Raw genomic sequence first — 26,497 nt, forward strand, 5'->3', positions numbered from 1 at the left:
AGTGAAAGCTCCTCTGGACTCAGGCCCAGAGGGAAGCCAAAGCACAGGGGTTGAATTAAAACCTTTGGACAAGCTGAGATACATGAAGTCACACCAAAGTGAAATAGAAATACAGATTTTTTAACCTTTAGTAGAAATATATGCTAAGTGCCTTAAACATTGAAAAGCTGCAGCAGAGACCTTAAACACAGATCTTACTGCAGCAGGGTTACCTTTTCACAGAATTCTTTACTTTAGACAAAATATGGATAGAATGACACTGTTCACATTTTTTAGATAGAGCGTTCATGTAAACAATAAGAGCTGATAGAAACTGCATCCGCAAATCTGTGTAATACCTGTGTAACACTGGTGTGAGGCTTACGACTGTTAGAATTAGACCAGGATCGGTTAAGAAAAGGAAAACTGGAATCGTGTGTTAATCTTATTGGTCAGTTAACAAATCTAATCCACACTTCTGTAAGAAAAAATATAGAGTCTAGAGCATATAGAGCATATAGAGTATAGAGCATATAGAGTATAGAGCATATAGAGCATATAGAGCATATAGAGCATATAGAAGAAGAAGAAGAAGCTGTTTTTGCCTGTTGTTGCTGTTGCTGCTTGCCTTTATCATGTAACCCCCTTTGAACTCTGCCTTCAAGAAAGCTGTGAGACTATGAAATACAGAACTCAGCAGAACAGCAGCCTCCTCTGCTCTCTCACCCTGGTCCGGGAAGGAAGGGTACCCCGTCCAAAGCTCAACAGCGCAGAGCCCCAAGGCTGCTGTGGGCAGCAGGGCCCAGGGGCCGTTCCCACCCGCAGCGCTCCTGTCCTGGGCTGGGCCTGCACAGGGGCTGGGGCACCATGGCTGGGGCAGCGGGGCACAGAGGGGCCACGGAGCCGCTGCCGGGGCTGACAGCAAGGCCAGGGACACACAGGGAATTTCTGGGCATTGCCTGCGCTGGGCAGGGCTGAGTGTGGGGAAGGCAGAGCTCAGCTGGCCTCGGTGGCTGCAGGAAAAGCCGAGAGCCCGGAGAGCCCCCGTGGCTGTGCTGGAGAGCAAGGCTGGAGGAGGGAAATGCGGGGCTGCTGCGGGATGGGGAGGGGGATTGAATTCCAGCAGGCACCGATGGGGGGCTGAGAGACTCAAGGGCTCCTTGGCCTGAGCCTGTCCTGGAAAGGTCTCTCAGCCCTCTGTGCCCATGAAGGGCTCCAAGGAGGAGCAGAGCTCATCTTGGCAGGACCCTCATGGAATCCCTGAGGGACAAATGCCAGTGCCTGTGCAGCCTTCCCAACGTCCCTGACACCAAAGGCCTTTCCACATCCCTCGGTTCCAGGTCAGTGCCCAGAACACAGCACAGGCCTGTCCAGGTCCTGGGGGCGATTCCCAAGGGAGGCAGCTGTGATTTCTCCCCACAGACCCACCACTCCGGTGTCTCTCTGTGCAGCCCTTGGCTGTCCTGAGCACTTTCCCTGGAGGCTCCCTGCCCTGGACGTTTGTCTCCATGCAGTTCTCAGCACAGCCCAGCAAAGAATTCAGGTGCTTTCCCAGAGGACATTACTCTGGCAGTGAAGTGGCCTCAGGGCACAGTTTGTGCCCCTGGAATTGTGCCAGCCCCGAGTGCTGCTGATGGTGTTTGTGCTCACTCGGGTTCATCTCCCCACACCCACTGGATGCACTGCTGAAGGCTCCTCAGGACACAGCAAACACGGACTGCTGGCCTGGTCACTTGGTGTCCCTCCGTGCAGGGACAAACAACCTCCTGCAGGGGAGGGCAGAGGCCAGTGCTGGGATTGCTGGTGGCAGGGGCTGGTGTGGGACACTTGCCCTGGGCACCTTCCCAGGCTGTGCCCGGAACAAAGGCACAGCCCAGGCCCTGCTCTGCTGCTCCCTCAGGTCCATCCCAGGAGCTCTGGCAGTGCCAGGACACTGCTGCGTGCCCCCCCTGCACACTCCCCCTTGCCCCTGGGCACTGGGGTTTGCTTTGCCAGGGCATTCCTGGGGCACATTCCTGACAGCAGCTCAGGAGGAGAGCGAAGCCTTCCTGCCCTGCCCCCAGGAGATGCCCTTTGCTGATGGAGCTGCTGTGCTGGAGCCCGGCTGTGTCCCAGCAGTGCCCGTGGCCTGTCCCTGCCTGTGCTCACAGCACGGACACGCAGCAGGACAGTGACCGAGCTGCCCGAGCACTCCGGCCTTGCACCCTCAGAAGGGCTGGGAAAGGAAGTGTGGAGCTGGGAAGAGCAGAGGTGGGAAGAGGCTGGGCCATTGTCCCTGGCCGTGCTGCTGTGCTGGGAGTCTCTTCCCTCCAGCTCTGCCCACAGGCACTGCCCCTGCAGAGCCAGAGAAGGGCTGAGGAACAAACCTTGGACACAAAGGTCAGGACAGCCCCTTGTTTTGATTCAAATGCACAGGGAAGAAGCCTCCTGAAAGTCTTTGTGTTTCAAAAGAAAGGTAGATGTTCATGTAGAAATGCAAGGAGTAGTACTGCAGTACTTTATAAAAAGCAGAATAACACCAGAAAAAGAATAAGAAAAAGCACCAATGAAAATACGGACAAAGAGGAAAAAAAGGCCGAGATTGTAAAGAGTTACATTCTGAAGGTTCTGGAGCAGAAAGAGAGTTTATTGCTTCTGAGAAGCATCCCAGTCATCATTTTCCTCGCATGGCAGAAGGAAATAGATTTTAACTTGTGAAAAGTATCCAGTCATCACTTTCCTCAGGGCATCCCTGAGCTCCTGGTTCCTCAGGCTGTAGATGAGGGGGTTCAGGGCTGGAGGCACCACCGAGTACAGAACTGACAGGGTCACATCCAGGGATGGGAGGAGATGGAGGGGGGCTTCAGGCAGGAAAACATAACAGTGCTGAGGAACAGAGAGAGCACGGCCAGGTGAGGGAGGCACGTGGAAAAGGCTTTGTGCCGGCCCTGCTCAGAGGGGATCCTCAGCACAGCCCTGAAGATCTGCACATAGGAGAAAACCATGAACACAAAACAGCCAAAGAGCAAACAGCCACTGACAGCGATGAGCCCAAGTTCCCTGAGGTGGGATTTGGAGCAGGAGAGCTTGAGGATGTGTGGGATTTCACAGAAGAACTGGCCCAGGGCATTGCCCTGGCTCAGGGGCAGGGAAAATGTATTGGCCGTGTGCAGGAGAGCGTAGAGAAAGGCACTGGCCCAGGCAGCTGCTGCCATGTGGGCACAAGCTCTGCTGCCCAGGAGGGTCCCGTAGTGCAGGGCTTTGCAGATGGACACGTAGCGCTCGTAGCACATGATGGTGAGGAGGAAATCCTCTGCTGAGAGGAAGAACAGAAAGAAAAACACGTGAGCAGCACATGCTGAGTAGGAGATGTGGCTGGTGCCCCAGAGGGAATTGTGCATGGCCTTGGGGACAGTGGTGCAGATGGAGCCCAGGTCGGTGAGGGCCAGGCTGAGCAGGAAGAAGAACATGGGGCTGTGCAGGTGCTGGCCGCAGGCTCCGGCGCTGATGATGAGGCCGCTGCCCAGGAGGGCAGCCAGGGAGATGCCCAGGAAGAGGCAGAAGTGCAGGAGCTGCAGCTGCCGCGTGTCTGCCAATGCCAGCAGGAGGAAGGGGCTGATGGAGCTGCTGTTGCACATTCCTTCACTCTGGGCATTGTGGGCTGTTGGAAGAAGGCATTGACAAGCTGGGACAGATTCCCCTGAGTCAATCCTATGCTATTTTCTTAGGAATTCCCGCAAAACCACTTCTCCTCTTGTGACAGAACTTGGCTAAGCTTTTTGATTTCTGAGCTCAGGCTTGTGCTGCTGCCTCATCCTCAGCTTTGCTCTCAGCCTGAACACTGGGGGCCCAGAGGGAAAACAGGGCTCGCTGTGCCCCAGTGCAGTCAGACTTGCTGGTCCCCACACAGGTGCCCTTTGCTCATTTCACCTCCCTCTATTTCAGGGTGATTGTACTTAAAATGAAAAATAAAGTGACTTTTTGAAGGCTCCAATTTCAAAACCATTGCTCTAAACCCTTCTCCCTTTCCCTGAGCAGCTGTGGTTGCTCTGGCTCTCTGCTGCCTGGAGTTGTGCCTCCTGGCAGCTGTTTCTCTGTGTCCAAGGCTTGTCCCTGCCAGTGCTGCCAGAGCCCAGCCCAGCCCTGGGGGCTCAGCCCTGCCCTGCAGAGCCCTCCCAGCACAGGGCACTGCCCAGGGGCATCTCCCTGGCAGCAGGGCCTGAAGGGCAGCTCAGACAAAGGGAGATGCTGCAAGCCAAGGTGCTGCTGGTGCTGTCTGCAGGCAGAGGAGTGGGAGGAGGCACTTCCTGAGGGAAATCTGAGGCAGAGATGCTGATGCCCAGGGTGGCAGTGCAGGAGCCTCAGTGACACAGACAAACCTGAGAGCCCCTTTCCCTTCCCTTGAGGAGAAAGCTGAGAGCAGCCCTGGCCATGCAGCACCACCTCCCCAGCAGGAGGAGTCTGCCCTGAGGGGGGTCGCTCCTTCCACCTCCAACCCCTCCCCAGAGCCCATGGAGAGCTGCCAGGCAGGCTGAGAGCTGCCCCTGGCAGGTGGCAGATGCCCTGGCCTGGCAAAGAGCCCTCAGGGCTGCAGGAGCTGCTCTGCAGGACAGCCCTGGGCACCCCTGGCTGCTGCCCACCTTCACAGCCTGCAGCCGGCCCTGGCAGCAGGAGCCGTCCTGCCCTGTCCCTCTGACGGTGCCCAGGGCAGCCCCGCTCTGCAGCACATCCTCCCCCAAGGCAGGAACGGCAGCAGAGCCATCCTCACAGCCATGGCAGCCGTGCCATGGGCCAGCTCTAGAGGATCCCTGCAGCCAGAGACTCACTGTGTCCCACGCTGGGAAGGTTTCTCCAGGAATGAGTTCAGAGCTGCCCTCCCAGCTGCTTTAGCCAGCTCTCTGCTCACTCCTGCCAGGTACCTGCAGGCAGTGCCCTCAGCCCTGCTGGGCTGGCAGAGGAGCTGCTCCTCAGCAGAGCTGCCTCTTTGAAGCTCTCCTTGGTTGCCAGGAGCTTGAGAGTTCCCTCTGTGCCAGGAGCCCAGCCCAGCTCAGCAGCACAGCAGCAGCACAAGGATTTTAATGACCCTCTCGGGCCTTTGGTGTTGTTCACATCAGACTCAGTCCCTCAGAGTGTCTTCAAAAAACTTCCCAAGAACTCAAAGTCAGATTCGAAGTCCAAAGTTTCTTTAACTTTTAATGGGTCCCAGTGAGGGACACGACTCACGTGAAAGTGTCCCCAGGTTCCAGTGAGAGCAGAACTCTGGAGGCAGCGATGGCAGGGGGGGACAAGCAAGGGAAAGGTGTCTCTGGTGCTGAGCAAAGCTGGCTGTGTTCCATGAGTGCAAAGGGCCAAGGCCTGAGCCCCAGCCCCTGGCAAGGCAGATCCTGTCCCTCCCTCAGTGCTCAGGGCTCTTGCCGGGGCACTGGGATGTGGGGATGGGCAGTGCCCAGGGCAGCACCATGGGGCGGCCCCTGCCAGGCTGCTGGGCAGGGACAAGGAGGCCCTGAGGCCCCAGGGCTGCAGGGGTCACTTGTCCCCTCCTGGCCTCAGGGCCAGGGCCAGCAGCCATGGCCAAAGGGCTGCACAAGTTGGCTCTGTCAGGGCCTTGCAGCTGCTGCCCATCCCTCTGCCCTCTGCAGCCCAGGCTGTCCCACGGTGTCCCTGCCCTGCGCCTCTGTCCCTGCAGGCTGTCCTCATCCCCCCGGCTGCCCCACCTGGCTGGCCCCTTCCTTTGCTGGCAGCTCTGCGTCCTGCCTGCCTCTGCCTGGGCACACAAAGCCTTGGGCTGCTCCAGGCTCCTTCTGGGGGACACGTTGCACCCCAGCCCTGCCTGGGAGGGAAATTCCTTTCTCCTGGTGTCCACTCTGGGCCTCCCCAGCTGCCCTGTCACAAAGGCCCCTCGGTTCCTTGGGGCCAGCAGTGCCACAGTGGCCCCTTGGTTCCATGGAACGCCACAGGGTCACAATGGTCCCCTTGGTGCCACCAGCCCTGCAGGGTCACAACGGCCCCTGGGTTCCACGAGGCCACGCAGGGTCACAGTGGTCTCCAGAGGAAGGGCAGCACCGAGCCCCAGGGTTTCAGGGGCAGATGAGACACAGCCACCAGAGGCCAAGGCCAGCCACATCTGTCTGTCCTGGCAGGTTTGTCTGGGAGCAGCCCTTGGATATTGGGAATTCAGGAGGTGGAATCCCAATTGTGTGCCTGGACAAGCAGGACGAGTCTTTTCCATAAAAAGGAAGCACAGAGCCCCAGTGTTGGCGTGACCCAGCCCACCGCAGGGCTGGGGCTCCGTGATGCCAATCAGTCCCAGCCCCTCCCCTGGATCGAGTTCCCCGAAGAGTCAGACTCAGGGGGCGGCTCAGAAGCCTAAGCTGCACCGCCTGGGCGGTGCCCGGCTCCAAGCCGCCTCCCCCGGTTCGGGAAAATTCTCGGTTACTCGGTTGTTCATTGGTTCTCTGTTATAACTCCCGCCTCTCGGTTTCTCTCAGTGGTTCTTGTTAAATTGTATCCTCCCCCTGGCTTCTAACTCATTGGTTGTTTTCCCCTTTCCCCAGGGTTTTCAAATTGCCTCTAAAACTGAGGACGAGCCCCGGGCAGAGCCGTCCTAGTCCCATCCCATCGATCCGATCAATCCCATCACATTAAACCTGCTGGAAGCCAGACCTGAACAGCCTCTCTCTTCCTTTGTCTCCGAGCTAACGTGAGCCGATCCATCGGCTCCTGCTGTGTTCCTCTGCCGAGAAGCCAGCTAGCTAGCCCAGCCAGCAGCTCTTCTCCTGATGCCGAAGTCGCTTCAGCGACACGCAGAAGTAACGCAGCTGGACTGACTCTGACCTGGGGCACGCCAGAGTTGGTGCCTCAAGCACCCAAACACTGCGTTACCCCAGTGTTTGGAAGGTGGGTGAGATCTGGCCCTCAGGAGGCCAAGCCAGCCAGACTTGATGGTAATGGCAGCTTTTGTCTGGGAGCAGCCCCTGGATAGATGGAATTTGGGAGGTGGAATCCCAATTTTGGCCATGGGCACCTTGTTGGGAAGGATGTTTTTTTTCCAGAGGAAAGAAAAGCAAAAAGTTCAGGTGTTTTGGAAGAAGATGAGAGGTGGCCACCATGGGCAAGGACAGCCAGACCTGTCTCTCATGGAAGCTTTGGTCTTGGAACAAGCCTTGGATAACTGGAATTTTGGAGGTGGATTCTCAGTATTGGCCATGGGCACCTGGACATGAAAGATGTTTAATTCCACAGGAAGAAAAGCACAAAGCCCCAGTGTTTCAAAGGCAGATGAGAGGTGGTCCCTGGGAGGCCAAGCCAGGCAGAGCTGTCTGTCCTGGAAGGTTTCACCTGGGAACAATCCTTGGATATACAGAAATTTGGAAGTGGAAACCCAATTTTGACCACAGGCACCTGGACAGGAATGATGGTTCTTTTCCGTTGTCAGGAAAGGGTGGAGCACCAATGTTTTGAAGGCAGATGAGAGGTGGCCCCCAGGAGGCCAAGGCCAGCCAGACCCATCTGTCCGGGCACCTTTTGTCACAGAGCAATCCTTTGATAGATGGAATTTGGGAGGCAGAGTCTCAATTTAGGCCATGGGCCCCTGGAGGAGAAGGACAGTTCTGTTCCATAGGAAGGAAAGCACGGAGCCCCAGCACTGCAGGGCAGGTGAGAAGCAGCTCTGGCCATGCCAAGGTCAGCCAGAGCTGCCAGGCGGCCCCAGGAGCCCAAGGCAGCCAGAGCTGCTCCATGTTCCCTTGGTTCCACGGGGCCCAGCAGTGTCCCAATGGACTCCGTGATTCCATGAGGACCTGCAGGAGCACCATGGTCTCCTTGGATCCACGGGGCCTCTCAGAATCACACTGGCCCCTTGGTCCATGGGGCCCAGCAGTGCCCCGATGATGCCCTCGGATCCAATCCCACAATTACAGGGCACCCAAGCAAAAACGCAGGAAAAGGAGGAACAGTTCTTTACTCTAAGAAGTAAACAAGGCTGAGGGAGGAGAATGAATCCACCAGAAAGCCAAGCCCAGAGCTGTCCTGAAAATCAGTCCTGGCTGGGGTTGGGCTGGGGGCGGCCCCAGCCCCCAGACCCATTTGCTGAGGCCAGGTTTGCACCCCCATCCCCCACCCAAGGGGGCAGGAGGAGTTTTGGGGGTGTGGGGTAACCCCTGCTCAGGGGGAGTGAACACCACCCCCCTTACCCTGACTGGCTCAGGTGTGAAACCCCCAGCCCGGGAAGGCCACACACACAGGGGACAGTGTCACACTCGCCCCTCCCCAGGGGAAGTCTCTGTCCCTGTCACCCCTTGCTCTCCCCCCTTTTCTCTCTCACAGGTTGGGGGGCTTTGCCAAATGGGAGAATCATTTTTCTCTTCCTCCCTGCCACCTTTGTGACAGCTACACAGAGTTTTCCTTCCTTTCAATCATCTGTATTGGGCCGAATTGTCACTTTTCTTCCACAGGAACCTGCAGCAGCTGAGCTGGAGCTGTGCGGGAACCGCTGGAGCTTTGAATTGCCACCATAACTGCTTGTGCTGTCGGTTCATTCATGGCTGGGGTTTGTTTGCGTTTTCATCACAAGGGACTTGTGGGAAGAGCAAACATTGCTCAAAGCATTTTGTGTAGAGTTGAGTTTGATTTCTGCCAAGTTAATTTGGTCTGGTGCCCAGGGGATGCTGGGGAGGGGTTTGGGGGGGTTGTCCCTGTCCCTCTCAGCCCAGGGCATTCCCGAGGGGGTGTCCCTGTCCCTCTCAGCCCAGGGGATGCTCAGGGGTCTCTGTCCCACTCGCCCTGGGGGATGCTCAGGGGTCTCCATCCCTCTCACCCCAGGGAATGCTTGTGCAGGGCAGGGGACCAGGGGCTCTGTGTCCCTCTCACCACTGAGTGTGCTCGGGGGGTGAGGGGCTCTCCAACCTTCTCACACCTGGGGAGGCCGGGGGGGTCTCTGTCCCTCTCACCCCTGGTGTGACCCCACCCAAGCATCATCGGGGTGAGAGGGACAGAGACACCCCCAAAGCCCCACAAGCACCTCCCGAGAATCCCGAGGGGAGAAGGACACAGACCCTCACTGGGCACCGAGTGGGGTGAGAGGGACAGAGACAGTCTCCGTCCTCCTCTGCCAAATATCACCCTGAACCCAAAATTCCCCCCAAATACCAGTAAAATGGTGAGACTTTAGATGTCTCTGATCAATTTCTTTATTTCTACCCCAATTTTGGGTGTTTTTAAGGGATGAAGATGGATCAAAAGAAAATTAGGGCCAAAACAAAAGGACCATCAGCCAGGTGTCTTCCCAACGTGGATCACAGGGAATGTGGGTCACCAGGGCTCTTCCCAACGTGGGTCCTCTGCTGAGGGATGAAGTTGGAGCAGAGGACAAAGCTCTTGCCATAGTCATGGCACTCACAGGGCTTCCCTTACTGGTGGCTCTGTTGGTCTGGGGTCAACTGTGAGCTCCTGGAGAAGCTCTTCCCACACTGGGGACACTCGCAGGGCCTCTCCCCAGTGTGGATCCTCTTGTGGCAGAGCAGGCTGGAGCTCCAGCTGAAGCTCTTCTCACATTCCAAGCACCTGTTGGGCTTCTCTCTGCCATGAAGCTGCTCATGAACCCCCAGCTCTGAGCTCTGCCTGGATCTGCAGCTGCCTTCCCAGCACAGGGTGGGTCTTTCCTCCTCAGAGCACCCTGGGCTGCGTTTGGAGCCCGCCCAGTCACTTCCCAGCCCCTTCCCAGCCCCGGCTGAGTTTAAGCCCTGTGTGCCTCTGTGCTGTGCCCGGGCTGGCTGCAGGCAGTGCCCCAGCCCTGCTGGGCTGTGCCCAGGAGCTGCTCCTGGCCAGAGCTGTCTCTCTGCAGCGCTGCCGCTTGCCAGGAGCTGCCTCTGTGCCAGGAGCCCGGCCCAGCTCAGCAGCACACACACAGCACAAGGACTGCAATGACCCTCTCGGGCCTTGCTGCTGAGGCCCTGAACATCAGGCCCTGACAGCGACTGGCACAAACCTCTCAAGAATTCCAGTCAGAATTGAACTTCAAAGTTTCTGGAAGTTTTCATGGGTCCCAGTGAGGGACACGACTGAGAAAGTGTCCCCAGGCTGCAGTCAGAGCAGAGAACTGGAGGCAGGGATGACAGGGAGACAAAGAGAAGCCAATTCTTGGTGCCCTGGGGCACAGCAGCGTCTGGGCCACCAAGGGCTGGGAGGAGACACCTTGTCCTGAGGCCCTGGGACCTCCTGGGCACAGCCCCAGCAAGGCTGGGCACTGTCAGCCCCTTGTCCTGCCCTCAGCATCCCCCCACATCCCAGTGGCCTCAGGGATCTGCTGGAAGGAGTCCCTGCGGAGCCTTGGTCAGGAATGGCCCTGGGGGCTCCTCAATGCTCCCAGGGACTGCAGGGTTTTCAAAGGACTTTGGCTTTGGCTTTTGCCTGGGAGCCTCTGAGAGCTTTGTGCAATCCTGGCCCCCAATTCTCTGCTCTAATGAGTCCCTGCAGATTCTTTGTCAGTAACAACACTCAGTGGGGCTCATTAATGCTTCAGGGTACTCAGGGGTAATTTAAGTCCTTCTTTTTGACACTGACTCTCTGAGAGGTTTGTGCAGTCATGGCTTCCAATTATCTCCAATTACTTTAACGAATCCCTGGAGAGCTTTGCACTGACACTCAGTGGGGCTCATTAATGCTCTGAGATACTCAAGGTTTTTAAGGTACTTTGGCCAGAAAGTCATTTACACTTCACTCAGCTTTCCCCCCTCTCCGGTCTCTGCCCCTTCCCCCAGCACGCCGCCGCCTCGGTGCTCTGGATCGCTTCAGAACTGAAGGCAGGCACCCCCCTCCGGTGCCTCCGCAGTCTCCAGCCTCATTTGCAGCTGCCAGTTCCCGTGGCAGGTGTGAGTTCTGATGGGAGAACAGTCTTCCTGGGATGCACGCGGTTTATCTTCTTTGTTCCTCTAAGATATCTCGGCTCCTGGCTCTGTAGTTTCTCAAATCAAAAGACATTTATTACCATGTGTTCATTAATACATTTCTTAGCGTATTCCAACTATTTCGAAGTTACAGTTTACCTGAATCTCGTTTCTACTTAACTGCATTTTATCTTAACGCTATTTCTACATAGTACATCATCATTTCTAAATGTTAAAATCATAGATGCGAAAGACAACATTTATCATTCACTCATTTCTCACAATTGGAATCTGGATTGCAAAAGCTGACAGACAGACCCCGAGCGCCGACGGACACCCGTCCCCGGCGTCACGGCCCAAGGGATCGGAGCTGCGGCTGGCGGGGCTGGAAGCTCCGTCCAGCAGCTCCGCTGCCGCCCCCAACCCTCGGGCTGGACCGTGGGGTCTGGGACACAGCCCCGTGCTGGGGGGCAGAGCCGCTGCTGGGGCCATCGCTGTGTCCAGGGCATCCTTTGTGCCTCTCGGGCAGCTCCAGGCTTTTTAAGTCGCCGCGCAGCGGCCTCTCCCGGTGGGGCTCTTTTATAATTTTTTATAATTTTTATAATTTTTCCTTCTAATCTCTATATTTTACTCCATTCGCACCTCCCATCCCACGCCCTCCGCTGCGGCTCTTTCAGCGCCGGGCTCCTCGCCGGTGTCTCGGTGCAGCTCCTTCAGTGCCACGGGCCGGCGGAGACGCCCCTCGCTGCGGCTCTTTGATCGGATTTTCTCATTTTCTCGGGGTTTTCTCTCGTTCCCAGCTCGCCCGTCCCGCGAAGCGGCTCCTTCAGGGGCCCGGGGCGGCACCGAGCCCTCGGGGCGGCTCCAAAGGGCCCCGCCCGCCGCCGCTGCCCGAGGCCTCCCCGCTGCTGCCGGGGATCGGACACCGCGGGCGGCCCCGGCCCCTTCCTCTTCTTCCTCTTCTTCCTCTTCTTCCTCCTCGCTGCTGCCGGGATTCAGCTCCTTCTGCCGCTCCTGCCCGGCACGAAGCGGCGGTGCCGCTGACGGGGCCGGAGCGCGGCTGCCCCGCGACTGCCCCGCGCCTCAGGGCCGGGCCGGGGAGTGACCGCACGGCTGGGGAGGGACCCCCCGCTGGCCAGGGCAGGGACTGAGCCCATGGGAGGGACCCCCCGCTGGCCAGGGCAGGGACTGACCCCATGGGAGGGACCCCGCGCCGGAGCACGGAAGGATTCCTGTCCCCGAGGGGAAGCAGCGGCACGAACTGACCGCGACTCCCATCCCTTCTCCCTGCCCCGCTGGGCACAGCAGGGAGGAGCCGGGGATAAAGTGAACTCCGGCAAGGAGAAAGAGGTCGGGAGAAGGTTCTGTACCAGGGTTTATTTTCCTCCTCACTCTCCTGTTCTGATCCGCTCGGTCCCAAATCCAGTTCATTCCCCACGTCGGGGCTCTTGTGGCCGCGATGGCGATCCCTGAGTGACCTCTCCCTGCCCTTCGCCCGAGCCACGAGGACTCGGATCTGTTCCAGTTCCGTGCAATTCACGGGCATTTGGGGCAGCTGGAGCGAAGCAGCTGGAAAGCACAGCGGGCTCGAGAGGGACTCAAGCAGGGCAGGAGCCGGGGCTGCCCCGAGGGAACTCTCCCGACACGAACCTTCCCGGGCTCTTTCTACGGGAATTGCGGGGAATGTTTCCATTCCTCGCTACAAAGCAGAGTCACAAGTGCAGCTGAGCTTTCAGCTTGAAAGGAAGGAATCGAACGTTTGCGCGGGGACTGCTGGAACCTCAAGGTGTCCCTTGATACTTCAGTATCGGAAATATTCAGCCCCTCAGCAGCGCTGTCTCTCCCAGCCCGCCCGTTCCTGGCTCAGACCCAGCTCGGAGCTCGGAGAAGAGACCCAAAGTGCCAACAGAAGGAGCTCTGCCGTTATTTTCTTTTCGCCATAGTTATTTTATGCTATTTTATTGTAGATTCTCTTTTACTTTTAGTTTTGCTTTTTTTTCCCCATTTTTTTTCCCTTTCTATTACATCGGGTTTTTTTCTCGATTTCCCTCGCCCCTCCCCGCCCAGAGCCTTTGTTCCCCTCCCGGAGGTTTGTGGTGAGGTGCTCTCCCACCTGTTCTCCCCTGGAAACCAACGAAATCAATCGAAATTATGATGAATTTTTGAACTCTTTCAGCTGCTGTTTCCAGAAGGTCCGGGCCGGGTCACCCTCTTGCTTCTTACACTGAGCTCCTGCTTTCCCCTGGCAGGGGTCTTTGGGGAACCCCCCTTTTACTTGGTACCCCCTTGGATCCCTATTCCTGGGGACTGGGGCCCCCCTGCACCCCCTGTCCCGCGTATCCTCCTCTCCCAGCCCCTGCATCCCCTGTTTCCCTGACCCCGGAGACCCCCGGACCCCCATTCCCGGCCATCCCGGAGCACCGCAGCCCCAGGCCTCCCTTTCCTGGGAAACTCGAACTGGGCACGGGTCTCTGCAGCCGCTCTGGGATTTATGATCACCCAAAGGAAAGGGACAGGAGAGGAGAGGTAGAAGGAGATTGGGAGTCAGGGATCGGGGTCACAGCGCCCAGTCCTGCTCCGCCGGGCCGGGGCCCCGCAGCCGCGGGACAAAATGGATCCGCGGCTCCCGGTGCTTGCCCCGCTCCGGGCCGAACCCAGCGGGTTCCAGGCAGAGTTTGGCCGCGGGGCCCGGGAGCTCAGCCCGGCCCGGTCCGGGGGTCCCGCAGGGCGCGGCCGAGGAGGGTCCGGGGGATGCCAGGAGGGGATCCAGGGGAATTCCCTGGAATTGCCCCGTCCCCTCCCCCCGCGCTCCCTCGGTCCCTTTGGCTTCTCCGTCTCCCGCCCTGCGCCGCCGGGATCTGCCCGGCCACCGGTGACGTCACGAGCAGCCCGAGCTGCCATTGGCGGGCAGGAAAGAGCGGCGCCAATGGCGGGGCCGGAGGCGGCTCTGGGGGCGGGGCCGGGCTGGGGGCGGGGCCAGCGGAGCAGCGCGATGGCTCCAGCGCTGGGGCCGGGGGCGCTCCTGGGGGGGCGAGGGGCGAGTGGGACCCCGGCACGGGAACCCCGGAGCCGCAATTCCCGGGCACGGGAACCCCCTGAGCTCCCATTTCCGGGCACTAGAACACCCTCCACCGCCATTCCCGGGCACTGTGACCCCCCTGCATCCCCTTCCCCAGCACCAGGACCCCCCTGTTCCCCCTTGTCTGGCCCCGGGGCCTCCCCGAAACCCCCTGAACCCCCATTTCCGGATACTGTGACCCCCCCCGCATCCCCCTGCCCGGCACCGGGACCCCCTGTCCCCTTAGCTGGCACGAGGACGTCCCTGAAGCCCCATTCCCGGGAAGGGGACTTCCCTGAACCCACATTCCCCGTCCCAGGAAAACCCCCTGAGCCACCGTTTCTGGGCCCCGGGACCCCCCTGAAACTCTATCTCCGGGCCGGCGACGCCCCCATCCCCCCGTTACCGGCACCGGGACCACCTGACCCCCATTCCCGGCACCGGGACCTCCTTGCACCCCCATATCCAGGTCTGAACCCCCACTCCCGTGCACGGGCACCGCCCGGCACCTCCATCCCCGGCGCTGAGACCCCCCCGAGCCCCCTTATCCCGCACCGATACCCCCTCGCACCCCCTCTTCCCCCGCCCCCGCGCTCCCTCGGGCACTTCCGCGGCTCCCAAGCTGCGCCACCGGGATCCGCCCGGCGAGCGGTGACTGCCCCCGGCACCGGGACCCCCCTCCCGCCCCCGGCTCCTCCCGGGGCCTTCTGGAAACAGCAGCGGAAAGAGTTCAACAATTCATCATCATTTCAATTGATTTCGTTGGTTTCCGGGGAGAGCCGGTGGGACAGCACCTCACCACAAACCTCCGGGAGGGGAACAAAGGCTGCGTGAGGGGGAATAGAGAACAAAAACGATGTAATAGAAGGAAAAAAAGAAAAAAAACCCTAAAAGTAAAATAGATTTTACAGTAAAATAGCATAAAATAACTATGGAAAAAAAAAAGAAAATAACGGCAGAGCTCATTCAGTTGGGACTTTGCATTTCTTCTCCGAGCTCCAAGCCGGGTCTGAGCCCGGAGCCGGTGGGCTGGGAGAGACATCGCTGCTGAGGGGCTGAATATTTCCGAAACTAAAGTATCAAGGGACACCTTGAGGTTCCAGCAGTCCCCGCGCAAACGTTCGATTCCTTCCTTTCAAGCTGAAAGCTCAGCTGCACTTGTGACTCTGCTTTGTAGCGAGGAATGGAAACATTCCCCGCAATTCCCGTAGAAAGAGCCCGGGAAGGTTCGTGTCGGGAGAGCTCCCTCGGGGCAGCCCCGGCTCCTGCCCTGCTTGAGTTCCTCTCGAGCCCGCTGTGCTTTCCAGCTGCTTCGCTCCAGCTGCCCCAAATGCCCGTGAATTGCACGGAACTGGAACAGATCCGAGTCCTCGTGGCTCGGGGTGAGGGCAGGGAGAGGTCACTCAGGGATCGCCATCGCGGCCACAAGAGCCCCGACGTGGGGAATGAACTGGATTTGGGACGGAGCGGATCAGAACAGGAGAGTGAGGAGGAAAATAATCCCTGGTACAGAACCTTCCCCCGACCTCTTTCTCCTTGCCGGAGTTCACTTTATCCCCGGCTCCTCCCTGCTGTGCCCAGCGGGGCAGGGAGAAAGGATGGGAGTCGCGGTCAGTTCGTGCCGCTGCTTCCCCTCGGGGACAGGAATCCTTCCGTGCTCCGGCGCGGGGTCCCTCCCATGGGGTCAGTCCCTGCCCTGGCCAGCGGGGGGTCCCTCCCCAGCCGTGCGGTCACTCCCCGGCCCGGCCCTGAGGCGCGGGGCAGTCGCGGGGCAGCCGCGCTCCGGCCCCGTCAGCGGCACCGCCGCTTCGTGCCGGGCAGGAGCGGCAGAAGGAGCTGAATCCCGGCAGCAGCGAGGAGGAAGAAGAGGAAGAAGAGGAAGAAGAGGAAGGGGCCGGGGCCGCCCGCGGTGTCCGATCCCCGGCAGCAGCGGGGAGGCCTCGGGCAGCGGCGGCGGGCGGGGCCCTTTGGAGCCGCCCCGAGGGCTCGGTGCCGCCCCGGGCCCCTGAAGGAGCCGCTTCGCGGGACGGGCGAGCTGGGAACGAGAGAAAACCCCGAGAAAATGAGAAAATCCGATCAAAGAGCCGCAGCGAGGGGCGTCTCCGCCGGCCCGTGGCACTGAAGGAGCTGCACCGAGACACCGGCGAGGAGCCCGGCGCTGAAAGAGCCGCAGCGGAGGGCGTGGGATGGGAGGTGCGAATGGAGTAAAATATAGAGATTAGAAGGAAAAATTATAAAAATTATAAAAAATTATAAAAGAGCCCCACCGGGAGAGGCCGCTGCGTGGCGACTTAAAAAGCCTGGAGCTGCCCGAGGGGCACAAAGGATGCCCTGGACACAGCGATGGCCCCAGCAGCGGCTCTGCCCCCCAGCACGGGGTTGTGTCCCAGACCCCACGGTCCAGCCCGAGGGTTGGGGGCGGCAGCGGAGCTGCTGGACGGAGCTTCCAGCCCCGCCAGCCGCAGCTCCGATCCCTTGGGCCGTGACGCCGGGGACGGGTGTCCGTCGGCACTCGGGGTCTGTCTGTCAGCTTTTGCAATCCAGATTCCAATTGTGAGAAATGAGTGAATGATAAATGTTGTCTTTCGCATCTATGATTTTAACATTTAGAAATGATGATGTACTATGTAGAAATAGCGTTAAGATAAAATGCAGTTAAGTAGAAACGAGATTCAGGTAAACTGTAACTTCGAAATAGTTGGAATACGCTAAGAAATGTATTAATGAACACATGGTAATAAATGTCTTTTGAGCTGAGAAACTACAGAGCCAGGAGCCGAGATATCTTAGAGGAACAAAGAAGATAAACCGCGTGCATCCCAGGAAGACTGTTCTCCCATCAGAACTCACACCTGCCACGGGAACTGGCAGCTGCAAATGAGGCTGGAGACTGCGGAGGCACCGGAGGGGGGTGCCTGCCTTCAGTTCTGAAGCGATCCAGAGCACCGAGGCGGCGGCGTGCTGGGGGAAGGGGCAGAGACCGGAGAGGGGGGAAAGCTGAGTGAAGTGTAAATGACTTTCTGGCCAAAGTACCTTAAAAACCTTGAGTATCTCAGAGCATTAATGAGCCCCACTGAGTGTCAGTGCAAAGCTCTCCAGGTATTCGTTAAAGTAATTGGAGATAATTGGAGGCCATGACTGCACAAACCTCTCAGAGAGTCAGTGTCAAAAAGAAGGACTTAAATTACCCCTGAGTACCCTGAAGCATTAATGAGCCCCACTGAGTGTTGTTACTGACAAAGAATCTGCAGGGACTCATTAGAGCAGAGAATTGGGGGCCAGGATTGCACAAAGCTCTCAGAGACTCCCAGGCAAAAGCCAAAGCCAAAGTCCTTTGAAAACCCTGCAGTCCCTGGGAGCATTGAGGAGCCCCCAGGGCCATTCCTGACCAAGGCTCCCCAGGGACTCCTTCCAGCAGATCCCTGAGGCCACTGGGATGTGGGGGGATGCTGAGGGCAGGACAAGGGGCTGACAGTGCCCAGCCTTGCTGGGGCTGTGCCAGGAGGCCCCAGGGCCTCAGGACAAGGTGTCTCCTCCCAGCCCTTGGTGGCACAGATGCTGCTGTGCCCCAGGGCACCAAGACTTGGCTTCTCTTTGTCTCCCTGTCATCCCTGCCTCCAGTTCTCTGCTCTGACTGCAGCCTGGGGACACTTTCTCAGTCGTGTCCCTCACTGGGACCCATGAAAACTTCCAGAAACTTTGAAGTTCAATTCTGGCTGGAATTCTTGGGAGGTTTGTGCCAGTCCCTGTCAGGGCCTGATGTTCAGGGCCTCAGCAGCAAGGCCCGAGAGGGTCATTGCAGTCCTTGTGCTGTGTGTGTGCTGCTGAGCTGGGCCGGGCTCCTGGCACAGAGGCAGCTCCTGGCAAGCGGCAGCGCTGCAGAGAGACAGCTCTGGCCAGGAGCAGCTCCTGGGCACAGCCCAGCAGGGCTGGGGCACTGCCTGCAGCCAGCCCGGGCACAGCACAGAGGCACACAGGGCTGAAACTCAGCCGGGGCTGGGAAGGGGCTGGGAAGTGACTGGGCGGGCTCCAAACGCAGCCCAGGGTGCTCTGAGGAGGAAAGACCCACCCTGTGCTGGGAAGGCAGCTGCAGATCCAGGCAGAGCTCAGAGCTGGGGGTTCATGAGCAGCTTCATGGCAGAGAGAAGCCCAACAGGTGCTTGGAATGTGAGAAGAGCTTCAGCTGGAGCTCCAGCCTGCTCTGCCACAAGAGGATCCACACTGGGGAGAGGCCCTGTGAGTGTCCTGAGGGTGGGAAGAGCTCCAGTCTCCTCGGGCACCAGCGCAGGCACACAGAGGAGTGCTCCTTCTGCTGCCCTGACCACACAAAAGGCTTCAAGTACAACTCCACCCTTGTCACCCACCGGTGCATCCACACCGGGGAGAGGCCCTATGAGTGTCCCCATGAGTTCCCACATGAGTGTGGGAAGAGCTTCTCCAGGAGCTCACAGTTGACCCCACACCAACAGAGCCACCAGTAAGGGAAGCCCTGTGAGTGCCATGACTATGGCAAGAGCTTTGTCCTCTGCTCCAACTTCATCCCCCAGCAGAGGACCCACGTTGGGAAGAGCCCTGGTGACCCACATTCCCTGTGATCCACGTTGGGAAGACACCTGGCTGATGGTCCTTTTGTTTTAGCCCAAATTTTCTTTTGATCCATCTTCATCCCTTAAAAACACCCAAAATTGGGGTAAAAATAAAGAAATTGATCAGAGACATTGTACTAGTTTGAAAACAAACCAGTGGGAGGCACCAAGTCAGAATAACAATTTAATGGGGAAGTTTAAAGAAAAGGAAAGAAAAAAAAACTAAAAGAAAACACTGGTTCAAACTGACAGAGTCAAGATACAACCTGAGTCCCTGTTAGGCAGGGTGGTGGTAGCAGTCTGCTAGAATTATGGCTGCAGTCCTCTGAAGCAGTGATCCTGTAGAAAAGAGGGTCTGCTCTTCCTCAGAAGGTCCAGTGGTGACTGTGTAGCTCCTGTCCTCTGGAAATCCAGTGGAAAGGTCCCCTCTCTGGTGTTCAGCCTCAGCTTATATCCACGCTGGGATGCTTGGTTCCTCCCTCTGGGTGGAGCATCTCACAATGGGGTAATAAGTCATGAGGCCAGGTGTTGATTGGGCTCATTAACAGATGATAGTCCAGAGGGAGTTATCTCTGAGTCATGCGGCAGGACAATGATGGGCCATTAACAGCAAGATAGTCTGGGGGGAGGAGGCAAGGAAACGCTGCCCCACCTGATTTCAACGGCTGATGGGGATGGTAATAGAATACACTGCAAAACAGGACATTATCCACCCCTTATTCTATTACCATCTGCATCATCCCAAATCAATACCTTCTTTAAACTCTACACACACATACATATATATATATATATATACAATGAAACCCTACGCACCGTTCTCACCTAAGATTAGGTCTCCTTGTGGTACACAATGGGTTTCCCCATCTTTTTGCATTACCCACCAAGTGCAACCAGGTCCTTGAGCAAAGACAATCCCACGGATGGGTTTGCCTTTGCCTGAGGTGGGATTGATCCAAACAGTCTTTCCTAAAATACCCCTCAGGTGTACCGCAGGGACTCTATCTCCATCCACTGTGTGCAAGGGTTCAGACTCGGCGGGACCAGCTCGATTGATGGACCCTCGGGTATTGACCATCCAGGTGGCCTTTGCTAAGTTCACTTCCCAATTTTTGAAGGTCCCCCCACCAAGTGCCTTCAGGGTGGTTTTAAGTAGTCCATTGCAGCGTTCAACTTTTCCGGCAGCTGGTGCATGATAAGGAATATGATATATCCATTCGATACCGTGTTCTCTGGCCCAGGTGTTGATGAGGCTGTTCTTAAAATGAGTCCCGTTGTCTGACTCAATCCTGTCAGGGGTGCCATGTCTCCACAGGACTTGCTTTTCCAGGCCCAGGATGGTGTTCCGGGCTGTAGCGTGAGGCACAGGGTAGGTCTCCAGCCATCCAGTTGTCGCTTCAACCATGGTCAACACGTAGCGCTTGCCTTGGCAGGTTTGGGGAAGGGTGATGTAATCAACCTGCCAGGCTTCCCCATACCTGTACTTTGACCATCGTCCACCGTACCACAGAGGCTTCACCCGCTTGGCCTGTTTGATTGCAGCACAGGTCTCACAACTGTGGATGACCTGTGAGATGCTGTCCATGGAAAGGTCCACCCCTCGGTCACGGGCCCATCGGTATGTTGCATCTCTCCCCTGATGACCAGAGGCATCATGGGCCCAACGAGCTAGGAATAATTCTCCCTTGTGCTGCCAGTCCAGATCCACCTGAGATACTTTCACCTTAGCAGCTCGGTCCACCTGCTCGTTGTTGCGATGCTCTTCATTAGCCCGACTCTTGGGTACGTGCGCATCCACGTGTCGAACCTTCACGGTCAGCTTCTCTACTCGGGCGGCAATGTCCTGCCAAATCTCAGCGGCCCAGATGGGTTTCCCTCTGCGCTGCCAGTTGGCCTTTCTCCAGCGATCCAGCCATCCCCACAGAGCATTAGCTACCATCCACGAGTCGGTGTAGAGATAGAGCCTCGGCCACTTCTCTCGTTCAGCAATATCCAAAGCCAGCTGGATGGCTTTAAGCTCTGCAACCTGACTCGATCCACCTTGTCCCTCGGTAGCTTGTGCAACTTGTCGTGTGGGGCTCCGTACTGCAGCTTTCCACTTTCGGTTAACGCCTACAATTCGGCAGGAACCATCAGTGAAGAGGGCATAACGTCTTTCAGTCTCTGGTAGCTCATTCTATGGTGGGGCTTCCTCAGCACGAGTCACTTGCTCTTCCTCTTCTTCAGAAGATAATCCAAAAGTCTCACCTTCAGGCCAGTTTGTTATAATTTCTAGAATCCCAGGGCGATTCGGATTTCCAATACGGGCACGCTGCGTGATGAGGGCAATCCATTTGCTCCATGTGGTGTCGGTGGCGTGATGCGTGGAAGGAACCTTTCCCTTGAACATCCAACCCAGCACCGGTAGTCGGGGTGCCAGAAGCAACTGTGCTTCAGTGCCAATTACCTCAGAGGCAGCTTGGACTCCTTCATAGGCTGCCAAGATTTCCTTTTCTGTGGGAGTGTAGTTGGCTTCAGACCCTCTTTAGCTTCGGCTCCAGAATCCCAGTGGTCGGCCACGAGTCTCACCAGGCACCTTCTGCCAGAGGCTCCAGGACAGGCCATTGTTCCCGGCTGCAGAGTAGAGCACGTTCTTCACCTCTGGTCCTGTTCTGACTGGGCCAAGGGCTACCGCATGAGCGATTTCCTGCTTGATCTGGGCAAAGGCTTGCTGCTGTTCAGGGCCCCAGTGGAAATCATTCTTCTTGCGGGTAACCAGGTAGAGAGGACTCACGATCTGGCTGTATTCGGGAATGTGCATCCTCCAGAAACCTATGGCGCCTAGGAAAGCTTGTGTTTCCTTCTTACTGGTCGGTGGAGACATCGCAGTGATCTTATTGATGACCTTGGTGGGAATCTGACGTCGTCCATCTTGCCACTTTACTCCCAGGAACTGGATCTCTTGAGCAGGTCCCTTGACTTTGCTCCTTTTGATGGCAAAGCCAGCTTCCAGGAGAATCTGGATGATTTTCTCTCCTTTCTCAAACACTTCCTTTGCTGTGTTTCCCCACACAATGATGTCATCGATGTATTGCAGATGTTCTGGAGCCTCACCCTTTTCCAATGCAGTCTGGATCAGTCCGTGGCAAATGGTGGGACTGTGCTTCCACCCCTGGGGCAGTCGATTCCAGGTGTATTGCACACCCTTCCAGGTAAAAGCAAACTGGGGCCTGCATTGTGCTGCCAAAGGAATGGAGAAGAAGGCATTGGCAATGTCAATAGTGGAGTACCACTTCGCTGCTTTGGACTCCAGCTCGTACTGAAGTTCCAACATGTCCGGCACAGCGGCGCTCAATGGTGGCGTGACCTCATTCAGGCCACGGTAATCCACCGTCAGCCTCCATTCTCCACTGGACTTACGCACTGGCCGTATAGGGCTGTTGAAAGGTGAATGGGCCTTGCTGACCACCCCTTGGCTCTCCAGTTTGCGAATCATCTCATGGATGGGAACCACAGAGTCTCTGTCGGTGCGGTATTGCCGACGGTGCACTGTTGCTGTGGCGATTGGCACCTGTTGTTCTGCAACTCTCAGCAGTCCCACAGCAGAGGGGTCATCTGAGAGGCCAGGCAATGTACTCAGTTGTCTGATATCTTCTGTCTCCACAGCAGCTATCCCAAAAGCCCAACGATGTCCTTTTGGGTCCTTGAAATACCCATTTCTGAGATAGTCTATGCCGAGAATGCACGGGGCCTCCGGGCCCGTCACGATGGGGTGTTTCTGCCACTAAACTCACTTCAGCTTCCAGTACAGTCAGCTGCTGGGATCCTCCTGTCACTCCAGAAATAGAAATGGGTTCTGCTCCCACATACCTTGATGGCATCAGAGTGCATTGAGCACCGGTGTCAACCAAAGCCGTGTATTTTTGTGGGTCAGATGTGCCAGGCCATCGGACCCACACAGTCCAAAAGACCCGATTCTCCCTTTCCTCTACCTGGCTAGAGGCAGGGCCCCTCTATTCCTGGTCATGTTGCATGTTGCTCCCTTCCGGTGAATACGTTCCTGAGGTCCCTTCAAGAGGATCGGTCATATTATCATTCCGGTACCGTCTGGAGTTCTGTGTGCGAGAGACCGGAGCAATATTGACTCTAGATGCGCTTCTTGTGGTAGTTGTCCCTCTTTTTAGTTCACGTACCCGAGCTGCTAAGGAGGAGGTGGGTTTTCCATCCCACTTACTCATGTCTTCTCCATGTTCCTGAAGGAAAAACCAGAGGTTACCTCGTGGGGTGTATCCTCTCTCCCTGGTTGGGGGACGCCGGCTCCTAATGGCAGAGACTCTTGTTGGTTCTGGCGGGATGTGGTAAATCTCTTCCTTAAGTTCCTTTTTCAGTTTCTGATGGCCTTCTTTGATCAAGCTCCGGACTTGCTCAGCCAGCCTTGTTTCCACAGATGAGACATGAGTGTGAAATGGGGCTGTGACGGTGTCCTCGTAAATCCTCAGTTTGTTTACCAAGACGCCCACCCTGTCCTCACCTTCCCTCCATTGCAGCGTTGCCAGGTAACGGGAGTACATCTCTGGTCCAAGGCGTGCGAACCTCAACCACATCTGTGACGTGCACTGGACACCATCTGGGCTCTTCGGAAATCTCTCATCTTCTGAGAAAATGATCTCCAGCACAGCCAATTCCCTCAGGCACCGGATACCTTGTTCCATTGTGCTCCATTTCCCTTGGTGCACCTGGAGGTCTTCTTTACAAAGGTACCTGTCCCTTACACTTGTAAGCAGTCGCCGCCAGAGGCTGAGAGCTTCTTGGGTTCTCCCGATCCCCTGGTCAATGACCACATCCCGGGACAGAGATCCCAGCTGCCTGGCCTCACTTCCGTCCAGAATGGTGTCATTGGCTGCAGCGTCCCAGATGCGGAGCAGCCAGGTCAGGATAGACTCGTTCGTCTGGCGGGTGAATTCCCTCCGCAGGTCACGCAGCTCACCCAGGGATAGCGACCGAGTGATGATCTCTGGCTCTGCCTCTTCTGCTGGGTGCGAAGGTCCTGCTGCATCCTCGTCAGTCACAATGCGGGCTGATTTGCTTTTTGATTTCTTCTTCTGAACAGGGGCAACTGCAATTGGTTTAGGCTGTTCTGGTTCGGTGACGGTTTGCATGGGGACACTGAGAGTGCTTTTGGTTCCCTTCTCCTCGGTGTCAGTCTGCGTGGACATGGACGCTGTTGTCTTGCATCTGGGTCCTTTCTCCTCGGTGTCAGTCTGCGTAGACATGGACGCTGTTGCTTTGCATTTGGTTTCTTTCTCCTCTGTGTCAGTCTGCGTAGACATGGACGCTGTTGCTTTGCATTTGGTTTCTTTCTCCTCTGTGTCAGTCTGCGTAGACATGGACACCGTTGTCTTGCATCTGAGTTCTTTCTCCTCGGTGACAGTCTGAGTAGACATGGACGCTGTTGCTTTGCATTTGGTTCCTTTCTCCTCTGTGTCAGTCTGCGTAGGCATGATGTTTGTTGCTCTGCTCTTTTTCCCTCCCTCATCCTGAGGATGCTGTGCCATGGCTCTGATCCTAAGCATGGTGTACATGGTGCAGGCTGTACAGAGAAGACAAAGCAGAACTGACAGCAAGTTTATGCCGTCTTTGACATCCAGAGGGAATTCAATATTTTCAAAAACTGCTGTGCCTGGCCTGAAAGGCTGGAAGAAACCACTCTCTACTCCTCCCACCAGGGGCTGGGTGCGATTGTTGAGGAGATCCCAGACATAGGAGCCCAGACTGGGACAGCCAAACAAAACTGAGTATATACTCCGAATGGTATTCATCGCCTCGCAGGTTATTATGCTGTAGACATAATAAACCATTAAAGCAATTCTCATACCATTCCCTGGTTTTAACAGGAGTAATACTACAGGCAGGTAGTTCCCCATGTGAGGAAAAATATAGAGAGCAAGATACAGTACCCACGTAGACAAGCTGAGCACCATGGTGAATAGGTTTCCGTTAACACAAAATTGTAATTCTGACTTTCTCTCAGAGCTGCCCCACATTGGGCGCCAAATTATGTACTAGTTTGAAAACAAACCAGTGGGAGGCACCAAGTCAGAATAACAATTTAATGGGGAAGTTTAAAGAAAAGGAAAGAAAAAAACAACTAAAAGAAAACACTGGTTCAAACTGACAGAGTCAAGATACAACCTGAGTCCCTGTTAGGCAGGGTGGTGGTAGCAGTCTGCTAGAATTATGGCTGCAGTCCTCTGAAGCAGTGATCCTGTAGAAAAGAGGGTCTGCTCTTCCTCAGAAGGTCCAGTGGTGGCTGTGTAGCTCCTGTCCTCTGGAAATCCAGTGGAAAGGTCCCCCCTCTGGTTTTCAACCTCAGCTTATATCCACGCTGGGATGCTTGGTTCCTCCCTCTGGGTGGAGCATCTCACAATGGGGTAATGAGTCATAAGGCCAGGTGTTGATTGGGCTCATTAACAGATGATAGTCCAGAGGGAGTTATCTCTGAGTCATGCAGCAGGACAATGATGGGCCATTAACAGCAAGATAGTCTGGGGGGAGGAGGCAAGGAAACGCTGCCCCACCTGATTTCAACGGCTGATGGGGATGGTAATAGAATACACTGCAACCCAGGACACCCACCATGTGCAACCAGGTCCCTGAGCAAAGACAACCCCACGGATGGGTTGGTCTGTACTCGAGGCAGAATTCATCCCCACAGTCTTTCCTAACAGACCTCTGACATGCACTGCTGGGGCCTTATCTCCATCTGCTGTATGCAGGGATTCAGACTGGGCTGGACCAGCTCTATTGGTGGAACCTCAGGTTTTAACTAACCAGGTGGCCTTTGCCAGATTCTGTTCCCAATTTTTGAAAGTTCCCCCACCCAGTGCCTTCAAGGTGGTTTTCAACAATCCATGGCACTGTTCCACTTTGCCTGCAGCTGGTGCATGGTAAGGGATGTGGTACACCCACTCAGTGCCATGTTCTCTAGCCCAGGTGTTTATAAGGCTGTTCTTAAAATGAGTCCCATTGTCAGACTCGATTCTCTCAGGGGTGCCATGCCTCCAAAGGACTTGCTTTTCCAGGCCCAGGATGGTGTTCCGGGCAGTAGCGTGAGGCACAGGGTAGGTCTCCAGCCATCCTGTGGTGCCTTCTACCATTGTGAGCACACAGCGCTTGCCTTGGCGGGTTTGAGGCAGTGTGATGTAATCAATCTGCCAGGCCTCCCCATACTTGTATTTGGACCATCGCCCACCGTACCACAGGGGCTTCACCCGCTTGGCCTGCTTGATCGCAGCGCATGTCTCACAGTCATGGATCACCTGGGAGATACTGTCCATGGTCAGATCCACCCCTCGGTCTCGTGCCCACTTATAGGTGGCATCTCTGCCCTGATGGCCTGAGGCATCATGGGCCCATCGAGCTAGGAACAACTCTCCCTTGTTTCCAGTCCAAGTCTACCTGTGACACTTCTATCTTTGCAGCCTGATCTACCTGCTTGTTGTTTTGGTGTTCCTCATTAGCCCTACTCGTGGGCCCATGATGCCTCAGGTCATCAGGGCAGAGATGCCACCTATAGGTGGCACGAGACCGAGGGGTGGATGTAACCATGGACAGTATCTGTGATAAAACAAACTGTATCCCTGTGATCCATGAAAGGCGGCCACCAGAGGCCAAGGCCAGCCAGACTTGTTGGCCTTGGCAGCTTTTGTCTGGCAGCAATCCTTGGATAGATGGAATTTTGGAGGCCAAATTGCAATTTTGGCCATGGGCAGCTGGAGGAGAAGGATGGTTCTGTTCCACAGGAAGAGCAGCACAGCCCCAGCGTTTCAAAGGCAGCTGAGAGCTGGCCCTCAGGAAGCCAAGGGAAGCTGGACTTGTCAGTCCTGGCAGATTTTGCCTGGGAGCTGTACTTGGATATACGGAATTTTGGAGCTGGATTCCCAGTTTTGGCCATGGACACCTGCACTTGAAAGATGTTTCTTTTCCATGGGAAGAACAGCACAGCCCCGCAGTGTTTCAAAGGCAGATGAGAG

The 26,497-nt window shown here is 56.5% G+C and overlaps 1 protein-coding gene across 1 annotated transcript; it reads right to left on the reverse strand.

Moving 5' to 3' along the window:
- Window positions 1–2,786: 2,786 nt before the first annotated feature.
- On the reverse strand, window positions 2,787–3,596 carry LOC309585697 (olfactory receptor 14J1-like; the record flags this gene model as incomplete). The annotated part of the gene is made up of 1 exon (XM_082303606.1): window positions 2,787–3,596. The coding sequence occupies one exon, from the start codon at window positions 3,594–3,596 to the stop codon at window positions 2,787–2,789; it is 810 nt and encodes a 269-aa protein (XP_082159732.1).
- Between the last annotated feature and the right edge of the window lie 22,901 nt (window positions 3,597–26,497).

The sequence above is a fragment of the Coloeus monedula genome (genome assembly GCF_965178545.1).
Source record: "Coloeus monedula genome assembly, contig: HAP1_SCAFFOLD_119, whole genome shotgun sequence".
In the NCBI taxonomy this organism is placed as follows: domain Eukaryota; kingdom Metazoa; phylum Chordata; class Aves; order Passeriformes; family Corvidae; genus Coloeus; species Coloeus monedula.